This window comes from Chlorella variabilis (assembly GCF_000147415.1).
Source record: "Chlorella variabilis unplaced genomic scaffold CHLNCscaffold_14, whole genome shotgun sequence".
NCBI lineage: Eukaryota > Viridiplantae > Chlorophyta > Trebouxiophyceae > Chlorellales > Chlorellaceae > Chlorella > Chlorella variabilis.
This window is the reverse complement of record NW_005435074.1, coordinates 663,590-673,148: the sequence shown is the minus strand read 5'-3', so window position 1 is coordinate 673,148 and position 9,559 is coordinate 663,590. Positions and strand designations below refer to the sequence as shown.

The following is a 9,559-nucleotide window of genomic DNA, read 5'->3' as shown; positions in this document are numbered from 1 at the left end:
CTCCGCCTTGAGCTTGGACAGCACCAGGTGCAGCGCCGTCAGCAGCTGGTTGACGGTGCCAGACACGAGCAGGATGCGGTCCTGGCCCTCGGGACTCCCCGGGTAGAACTCGTTGGCGCGGGACAGCTGCGCCGCGCGGGCAGGGGAGGGGAGGCGGTCGGGGGAGGCAGGGAGGGCTGGGAGGGGGGGCGGGCGGCCGAGGCAGCGGGGAGCCGGCGCGATGTGGCGCACAGCGATGCGTGTATGTGCCTGCTCGCGCCGAGCCGGCGGCGGGGCGACGGCCCGGCCGCTCCGCGCGCCACCACCTGGCTGCACACCTGCATGCGGGCGTTGCTCTGCGTCTGGATCTCGGTGATGTTGGCGCCAGACTTGCCGATGATGCTGCCCGCCGCCACATTTGGCACCAAAAACTTGACCTGCGGCGCAGCGGGGCGGGCGCCGGCGGCGTCTCCTCGGCGGGCGTTGGGTGCTTGATGGCTGCCTGCTGCAGCCAGCCAATCAGCCAGGCGGCCAGGGTTCTGCTGTGGAAGGTCTGCGCGCAGCGAGCCTGCTGCGAGCAGGAGCTGGAGGCTGCCAGGCGAGCAACAGGCGCACAGGCGCGACCGACGGCGCCGGCCCGGCGGCCCGGCCATAGGGTACCAGCAGCACGCGGCGCTGCTGCGGGAATGGGCTGCACGCCGGCTGCCGGAGTCTGGGCAGGCCGAGCCGTAGGGCCACGCGCCGCAAATTGGTGGGGTTCGGCCAGATTTGCAGAGCTGTCGGGCCAAAAAGGCTGCAGGCGGCATGGGCCGGCATGCCGCCCTCCCCTACCATCCCCACGTTCCGATCCGTGTAACTAGCACTCACCACGACCCGCTCCTCTCTAGAGCCTCCAGCATCGCTGCCCGTCTCCTCCAGCAGGTCCACCTCCTCGCCAGCCTCATGCTCCACGCCGTTGGTGACCTTGGGCTGCTCCTCCGCCTCACCAGCGGCCGGCAGCATAACTTCGTCGGCCATTGCTACAAATCGCGCCGATCGCGGGGAGGCGTAGTGCAAGTGGGATGGTCTCTCTGTGTTCCAGAGACCTACACAGGAATGACGGCGTGTGGAGCACGCTGCGCCCGTATGGAAGTGCGAAGCGCCCGCTGCCAGCTCGGCCTGCATCCCCCCATCCCCCCTGTCCAATTTGGTGCGCCCCGGCATGCCCCAGCAGTATTCTACACATCAGCAGCTGAACGCTCTGGACAGGTACCTAAAGTGGCGAAAGAGGTGCGCACACCGCTTGCCCATAGTTCTCCGAGTGCACGGCCTCCCAACGCTCCTGGCGGCCCTGACCTGCTGCCTGCTCTGCCGCATGTCGGCCAATGTCATTGGCACCCCCGCAGCGACGCTGCCATGCTGCACCGGACGCGGCCATCACCCGCCAGCGCCGCCACCGAACTGCGCCCGCTGTCTGTGTGCCTGTCGCCCCTCTCCCCCGCCACGCTGCAGCAGCCTGTCATGGCAGGGCGCCAGGGCAACCAGACATGGCTGCGGCAGCAGCTACAGAAGGCACTGGGGTGGGATGATGTCGAGGCCACGGAGGCGGTGGTTGCCGCGGTGGCCGCCGCCGTTGCCAACAGTGAGGACGTGGAGGGACTAGTGGAAGCTTACATGGGTGGCAACCCAAAGGCGCGGCAGCTGGTGCAGCAGTTCTGCGGCATGCCGCCCGGCGTGCAGGCGCGCCCGCGCGATGCCACAGCGCCCAGCACCGCCAGCGGTGGCGGCGGCGGCGGCGGGGCGAGCTCCCGCCCTGGCAGCAGCGGCAGGAGCGCGCCGCAGGCGGCGGAGCCGGCGCCGCAGGCTGACCAGCCCAAGGTAGGTGGGGGTGTTGAAACTGTAGCAGCGGCAGCAAGGGGGCAGCGGTAGGCTGCTCATCTGCTGGCTGGCCTCGCTCATCTGCTGGGCCGCCTGCCCTGCTCGTGCGCGGGCTCCCCTCGCCCATCGCCGCCGCCGTCTGCGCCCCTCTGCCTGCCCCGCAGCCTGTGCTGGACATGGGGCGCAACATACGCACCACCGTCAAGCCTTCCAGGAAGAAAGCGGCTGCGGGGGCCGGCGGCAGCGGCAGCGGCGGGCCCGGGCAGGCGGGCGGCGCGCAGCGGCTGGAGCGGCCGGTGGTGAACTGCCTGCGGTGAGCTGCCGCCGCCCCTGCCTTGCCCAGCGCCCGCGCAGCGCCCTGGTGCGGGTGTGCATGCGCATCCTCCGCAGCGCACCCAGCGGGCACACCCTGCCCCTGCCTATGACCCTCCTCCGAATCACAGGTGCGGAAAGATTCACGACTGCCGGTCCGCGTCGGATGAGGCGCGGCGCTTCCTGGGTGGGTGGCATGAGCATCATCGCCCATCGCCTGCCTGCCTGGCTGGGGCAGCTGCCGCCGGCCGCGTGCAGTGCTGCCAGCTGGCTTGACCGCCCCCTGCCTGCCTCGCCTGCCTACGCGTGCCAGCCCCAGCACCCTCGGCCTCAGCCGCAATGGGCCAGCCCGCTGCCGCCGCCGCCTGCAGAGTCGGGAGGCATGTGCTCCTTCTGCGGCCGCCGCGTGGCGCTGCGCTACGCAGACGGCACCACCAATGCTGGCGGCGTCGAGGAGGAGGAGGAGGCGGCGGCGGGTGGCGGCGACGGGCGGCAGCAGGCGGGCCTGGCCGCTGCGCCAGCGGGCGCTCAGGCCCCCCCGGCAGGCGCCCAGCAGGCGGGGCAGCAGGGCGCGTCCGCGGCGGCCGCCGCCGGCTCTGCCTCTGCTGCCGCGGAGGCTGTGGCTCTGAAGGACCGGCTGGTGGGGTATGACCGCGCGTCTGCTGCGCGCACCACGGTGCTGGATGACCAAAGCGACTTCTTCGAGATTGATGCCAACGCGTGGCTCACGGGTGCGCCCCGATTTTTTTATGGTGATGGGGTGATGAAGCAGCACTAGTCGTGTTTGGAAAAGTGTGAAGAAGAAGAAGAGGGTAGGAAGTGCCGTGCTACGAGCCCGCCTGCCCCGCGCCGCCCCTGCTGCCGCAGACGAGGAGCGCGCGGTGCTGAAGCAGCGGGAGCGGGAGGCCGCGGAAGCCGAGGAGGCGCGGCGCCGCCGCGTCACCGTCACCGTCGACCTGCTGGGCCGCAAGGTGGTACTGGATGCCGGCCAGGCGGGCGGCGGCGGCGGCGACGACGCCGCGCTGAATGCGCAGCTGGGTGCGGCGCGCGCGGCGGCGGCGGCGCGCGCGGCAGCGGCCGCCACGGCGGCCGAGGCGGCGCAGGGCGGCGGCGCCGCGGCGCCCACCGCTCTGGAGGCGGTGGAGGAGCGGCTGCGCGGCCTGCGCATCACTGTCAACCCATCCATGGCGGCGCGCAACTTTGTCTTCCTGCCCCAGCAGCAGCAGCAGCAGGCCCAGCAGCAGGCCCAGCACCGGCAGCAGGCGGCAAGACCGGCGGCAGCAGCAGCGGGTGCGCAGCAGCCGGGCGGCGGCAGCAGCAGGCAGCAGCAGCAGCAGCAGACGCGGCAGCAGGCCAGGCCGCCAACGGGGGCAGGGTTCTCCCGGCTGCAGCATGACGGTGAGCGGGCTGGGCTGGGTGCCACCTGGCGGCATGCTTGTGCCCATGCCCGCACCCCAAGCGCTGTGTATGGTTGCTGGGCCGCACAGCCCTGGCGCACGCGCACCTCACCGCGCCCCTCCTCCTACAAGTGTGTGAGGTGCTGACAGGACGGCATCGTCCATGTGGCCTGCCTCCCGCCTGCTTGCCCTCCTGCAGATCCTTTCGACCTGGCATCTGCCGCCGGAGGAGGCGCAGAGGCGGTGGCTGCCAGCACCTGAGCGCCGTGCTCCCCTCCTTGCTCGTCTCGGTTCTGTCACAATCTGTCGGACGTCATAAAGCTGCTGTGTAACTCAACAACGCACGGTGCCGTGCACCCTGACAACGCTCGGTTTGGAGAAGGGAAGGGAGAGGAGGGGTGTGGGTGTGGGGGTGAGGGGGCAGTGCCTCCCTGCCTCCCCTCACGCCAGCGCCCTGCGCACCTGCCCCGCCACCTCCCCCTGCGCCTTGTCTGCCTTGATGTGCACCACCTTCTCCTTGTAGTAGGCAATCACCTGTGGGGGCCCACACGCAGGGCAGGGGGGCACGCACACAGGATGAGGCGCGCACAGGATGAGAAGCGAAGGCAGGAAGCCACTGTCCGGCGCCATGCAGGCAGGGCCAGCGCGCGACTGTCACTCCCACCCCGCGGCCTCCCCGGCCCCGCCGCGCGGCCCCCGCGTGCGCCCGTGCCACGCACCGGCGCCGTCTGCGCATGGAACGCCGACAGCCTGCTCTTCAGCGTCTCCGCGTTGTCGTCCTTGCGCTTCACCAGCGGCTCCCCCGTCACATCATCCACCCCCGCCACCTTGGGGGGCGCAAACTTCTCTGCGGGAGGGCGGGGAGGGCGGGGAGGGCGGGCGGGGCCCGAGGCGGCGGGGGATGAGGGGCGTGAGGCGAGGCGCAGGCATCCGCTCACAGCCGGCGGCATCGCACCATGAGCACCTTCCCCCGAGCACCTGCCCGTTGCACCTGCCCTCCCCTGCCATCCACACGTCCCCCCCTCCCTCCTGCCACCTCACCCCGCAGGCGCTCACCGTGGTACGAGCGCCCGCTGGCCGGGTGCACCCAGCGCCCCGTGATGCGGTCCACCAGCAGCTGGTCACGCACCGCAAAGTTGAGCACCCTGTCGATGGTCTGCCCCTTGTGCTGCAGCATCTCGTCCAGCTTCTGGGCCTGCGGCAGCGGGGGGCGCGGCAGGCCAGGGGAGGGGTGGAGCAGGGGCATGCCGGGAGGGAGCCGGTGGCGGCAGGCGAGCAGGGAGGGCAACAGCGGGCAGGGAGGGCAGGGGGGCCACGTGACGGCAGGCAGGGGGAGCGCGGCGAGGCGCACCTGCACCACGGTGCGCGGGAAGCCGTCCAGCACAAAGCCGGTGCGGCACTCGGGCCTCTTCATGTTGTCCTCGATCAGCCCCACCACAATCTCGTCCGACACGAGCGCGCCTGCAAGGGCAGTGGGGCGGCCACACAGCGCCGCAAGTGGGGCCCCTCGACCAGCTGCAGCGGTGCGGGCGGACGGCAGGCAGGCTGGTGGAGGGGCCGAGCCGCTGCGCCCTGCTGTTGGGTTGCGTGCCGCCACGCTGCCACCCCCCCGACACGCTGGGGTGGGGCCTCACCCGCCTCCATCGCCTTCTTGGCCTCCAGGCCCAGCGGCGTCTTGGCCGCCACCGCCGCCCGCAGCATGTCGCCGGTGGCCAGGTGGCACAGGCAGTTCTCGTTCTTGATCATGGGGCTCTGGGTGCCCTTGCCCGAGCCGGGGGGGCCTGCAGGCGGGGGCAGCAGTCAGCGCAGCCAGCATGCCTCATCGGTGCTCCGCCGGAACCTTTGGCAATCGGGCCGGCGGGGGACAACATCGCCGTGTGCATGTTCTGTGTGAGTGTTTGTGGAGGCTGCCAGGCCCACCGGCCTCCAACTGCATACTAGTAGCCTGCCAGTGGGCGTCCTCTGCCGCATTCCCCTCGCCCCGCACACACACCACATAATCACCACGCACCGATCAGAATGAGCCGCTTCTCGGGCTTGGACAGGCACTCCAACCTCCGCTGCACCTCCCTGACCAAGTCGCCAGTGTCTATTTCACTCAAATCCAGGCCGCCCATGGTGGTGCAGCTCACAGGAGTTGCCGGAAACCAGAAGGAATATGCACACAGGCTGGCCGACATGCTTGAGCACACTGGCCGCCACGGCCGCACAGCGGCACGCCACACAGCGCACGCAGCAGGGCCCAAAGTAGATGATTCTTTGACAGGCGGCCCTGTGCAGGGGCTTGCTACACATCCAAGTGACTGGCAGAAGGGCCGTTGCCGCCTCCTCCCGCCGCCGCCGCCTTGCCTGGCTCTGCCGCCTCGGCTGCCAGCAGCATCGGCTCGGGCTGCGACATGGCGGCCGCCGCGAGGCGCAGCACGGCAGACACATCGACCCCCGCCCCCGCCGCAGCCGTGCTGAGCGCCTCCACCTCGCGCTCCAGCTGCCGCACTCGCCGGTGCTCCAGTGCAAGGTCCTGCGGGGGCAGCATGGGAGGCAGGACCAAGGCAAGGGTTGGCAACAAGGCATGCCCACAAAAATGACACCACACCGCCACGGCCAGGCAGAGACCAGCCGCCCACGCCCCACCTTCTGCAGGCCGTGCACCAGGCGGTGGTGCCTCTCCACCTCCCCCTCGTGGTTAAGCTCCATCGCCTCGGCCACGCTGTGCATGACGCGCAGCAGGCGCCACAGCCTGCACGTGCACAGGTGTGCGTGTGTCGGCGTGCCGGAGCGCGGCGAGTGCGCCAGGGGCTGAAACGCCACGCTGTGTGCTGGCCATGGCAGCAGGCGATGCCACTTGGGTCCACCACAGCCCGCCAGCAAGCGTGCCTGCATGACGCTGCTGGCAGCACAGGGCACAAGCACCACGCCGCCGCTGCCGGCCTGACCGGAAGAAGATGAGCAGGGAGGCGACCTCTCGCGCCACGTTGTGCAGGCTGAGCTCCAGCACCAGCGAGCTGACCACCACCACCGCATCAAACAGGTGCCACCTGCAATGCAGGGAGGTGCGGGAGGCTGCTAGGCGGGCAGCGGGTCGACCAGCAGGGGAACCCCCGATGCCTACCCCCACTCGTGCTCCTGCCACCGACAGACACCAACAGCCAGTCATCAAGGGGGAAAGCATCCCAGGGGACAGCCGGGGTCGCTCAAGAGTCATGACCGAGCGCCCCACCGTCCGGGCCTACTTGCTGCGCGTGAAGTAGGTGTAGCCAAAGACGGCCAGCTTGGCCAGCAGCTCAACACAGAAGCAGCACAGGATCGTGATGCTGGTCCAGCTCAGCGCCTCCTCCGCCACATGCACTGCACGCCAGGGAGCAAGGACTCGTGCCGAGGCAGCTGGTGTCGGCGGGAGCAGTCCCGCGCGGCGCCCCAGCAGCGCATCCGGGCTGCCCCTGGCCACCTGCATGCGGTATGGACTCGTGCGATATGAAGATGGAGGACAGGATGAGCTCGGTGACCACCACCGAGAGGTCCAGCAGGGTGAGGGAGATGACGGCGTAGTGCATGGCCTGGCTCTCCAGCGCCTCGCCCCACGCCTGCTGCCTGGCCGCGTGGCGGGGCCCCCACCAGCGGGGCGCCTGCTTGGGCCGCCGCAGCGAGTCCAGCAGCGCCCGGCCGTGGCGGTCGATGGCGCGGGGCGGCGGCGGCGGCGCGGCGGGCGGCAGCAGGGTGTAGGCGTGCGATGCCACGCCCCCCGGCTCATGCGCATCGCCCTCCCCTGCACCAGCCAGCGCGGGCAGCACAGTGAGTGCAGGTGAGGCCGGGCTGGCACTGCGTGGCAGGCAGTGGCGGGTGGGGCGAACGACACTACCTAGGGAGCACACGGGGCAGTGGCGGCGTGGAACATAGTGGTCGTACTGGAGATGGCCGGGTAGGCGTGGCAGCCCATCAGGCTGCCAATCGACGGCAGGCAGCTTGCCGCCGTCGGCGTGTGCGCTGCTACTGGCCCTGACGCTGCCATCGGTGCCCCGGCGAGGGTTGCCGCTGCTGTTGCCGCTGCCGATGCGCGGGCTGCCCCCAGTCCGTGCTGGCTGCACCTCTGGGGGCGACATGTGGCGCCTGGGTGCCCCTACTCGTCTTCGCTTTTCTCGGCCGCCACCGCTGGCGCCCTTCCGCCGCCGTTGGTCAGCCTGCTCGGCTGGCTGCCGAGGGTGTCGGCGTGTTGGCTGGTGGCCAGCTAGAGGCGATGTGCACCCCGCGCAAGGCGTTATACGCGTGGCAGCGACTGGCATACTATGGCCCCCACATTCATGTTCCTTCAGGTTTGCTGCAGGCAGGTCCAGAACTCTCAGCTGGAATGTACTTCCGATGTCCCATGCGAGTGGGCGTGTGTAAAGGGCTGAAATTACAACACTGCCGCCGACATGGCGGGCGCCATGTCAACATTGGCCACGGGGCAGCCCTATGAACAGAGCAGGGGTTCCAAACATAAACTGCAGGTGAGGGTTAGGGAGTGAGCTGGTAGATGAGGGGGCACAGCATGCAGTGGGTATCAAGAAAGTTGTCATGGCATGAACGGGTGCAAGTGGATGAATGGGTGCAAGTATGCAGCGCAAGAGCCTCCAGCGCGTGGAGGCTTGTGATGGTGAGTGACATATGTGAATAGACAGGAATGAATGAGGCAGGCTGAAAAGACAAATACCGGGGGGCAGGCTCCAAGCCAAAGGTCTGCTCACACATGCAAGCACCTGTCTTGGGGCTGCGCCAGACACGGACAACATTTATGGCGCCACAAACGTTCTGATTCAAGGGCGGACTGGAGGAGGGGAAGTGCCAGTTCTCTGAAAAAAACTGAAGTGAGTGTCAAGGGGGAGAAAGTGGGGCTGCCTGGTCCCGCCGCATCTAGCAGCTGGCTGGGACCCAGAGCAAAGGGGTGAGGTTTGTGATGGCAGTCCACAGCAGGCAACTGAGCATGTACATGTGCATGCCGTGGCTGTTGGCTGGCCACCAGGCTGGGGGAGCACCGGGGGCCGCCTCTCCCTCGGCGCCATCTGGCTGGGCCTGGCCCTGCCGTGCAGGAAGCCACACAGCGCCTTGGCCGCCGCGCTTGTGGAGGAGGAGCCGGGCGAGCGCCGCCGCCAGCACCGCCCAGGCATTGATGGCAAAGCACATCTGGGCGGAGGTGAGAGGCTGAGGGGCAGTGGCAGAGAATACTGAAGCGCCGCTGCAGCAGGGGGGGCAGGCGCGGCGGGCATGGGCTCCCGCAACACTCCTGAGCAGCATGCACAGGCAGTAGGCAGCCGATGAGAGCCGCCAGCGAGCGCAACTCACTGCGCCGCGTCAATCCACCGGTGCAGCTCTGAGAGCGCCACCTGCAAGCCCGCATCTTGCAGCAGTCCCTGGCAGCGCATGCTCAGCCACACCTGCAGCGCACCATGCCACAACATTGCCACCAGTGTGTGAGTGGGTGAATCGCCCGCCCCGCGAGGGTCACAGCTGTGGCAGCTACATGGCGGGCCAGCACACACGCTGGTGCATGCACTTACTGGCTGAATGGCGAGCCAGGCGGGAAGGAGGTAGGCAAAGAGGAGGGAGCGGTGGCGGCTGGACAGCACAGGCCACAAGGTAGGTGCGCTGCCCAGCAGCAGGACAAGCAGCCACAGCGCGCCTCCGCCATGGTGCATGGGCAGGTCCAGCCCGCCGCTGAGCACTGCACATGGGAGCGCTTGGAGCGGAGCCTGTTGGGGCACGGCCAATGCACCACTCGCCGAGTGCCGTGCCTGGTGAGGCCGGCAAGTCCTCAAGCCCTCGGCACGCTGCCGCAGCCGGTCAGCCCAGGGCTCACCGAGCTTCAGCAAGGTCGAGGCGTGATGGGCGATGGCGGCGCCCACAAGAAGCTCGCGGCGCCGCGCATACACGGCCAGGCCGTGCGAGGCGCGCAGCAGGATGAGGATGCATGAGGCAAAGACCAAGTGGGCACCGCAGTGCAGCGCCAGGCCTGTTTGCCAGGGAAGAGATGGGCGAGTGGG

General features: G+C 69.3%; 4 protein-coding genes across 4 annotated transcripts in view; 1 reads left to right on the top strand and 3 right to left on the bottom strand.

Annotated features, from left to right (window-relative positions):
- CHLNCDRAFT_31755 (hypothetical protein) overlaps nt 1–1,065 on the bottom strand; it is a 2,959-nt gene extending 1,894 nt beyond the window's left edge. Inside the window, exons 1-3 of the mRNA XM_005846239.1 lie at nt 847–1,065; nt 318–416; nt 1–126 (exon numbers count right to left, since the gene is read on the bottom strand). Coding sequence (XP_005846301.1) covers nt 1–126; nt 318–416; nt 847–996 — 375 coding nt within the window. The 5' untranslated portion in view covers nt 997–1,065. The remainder of the gene's footprint in view (nt 127–317; nt 417–846) is intronic.
- A 115-nt stretch (nt 1,066–1,180) lies between these two features.
- On the top strand, nt 1,181–3,806 carry CHLNCDRAFT_135666 (hypothetical protein; the record flags this gene model as incomplete). The annotated part of the gene is made up of 7 exons (XM_005846413.1): nt 1,181–1,227; nt 1,365–1,836; nt 2,001–2,149; nt 2,280–2,335; nt 2,520–2,879; nt 3,016–3,546; nt 3,745–3,806. 7 exons carry the CDS (start codon nt 1,181–1,183, stop codon nt 3,804–3,806), a joined length of 1,677 nt encoding a protein of 558 aa, XP_005846475.1.
- A 180-nt stretch (nt 3,807–3,986) lies between these two features.
- Nucleotides 3,987–5,662, bottom strand: CHLNCDRAFT_24794 (hypothetical protein; the record flags this gene model as incomplete). The annotated part of the gene is made up of 6 exons (XM_005846238.1): nt 3,987–4,079; nt 4,265–4,392; nt 4,602–4,740; nt 4,897–5,006; nt 5,180–5,326; nt 5,557–5,662. 6 exons carry the CDS (start codon nt 5,660–5,662, stop codon nt 3,987–3,989), a joined length of 723 nt encoding a protein of 240 aa, XP_005846300.1.
- Nucleotides 5,663–5,832: 170 nt separating this feature from the next.
- CHLNCDRAFT_135664 (hypothetical protein) lies at nt 5,833–7,642 on the bottom strand (the record flags this gene model as incomplete). The annotated part of the gene is made up of 6 exons (XM_005846237.1): nt 5,833–6,063; nt 6,177–6,282; nt 6,479–6,580; nt 6,776–6,890; nt 6,991–7,308; nt 7,402–7,642. The coding sequence occupies 6 exons, from the start codon at nt 7,640–7,642 to the stop codon at nt 5,833–5,835; spliced, it is 1,113 nt and encodes a 370-aa protein (XP_005846299.1).
- Between the last annotated feature and the right edge of the window lie 1,917 nt (nt 7,643–9,559).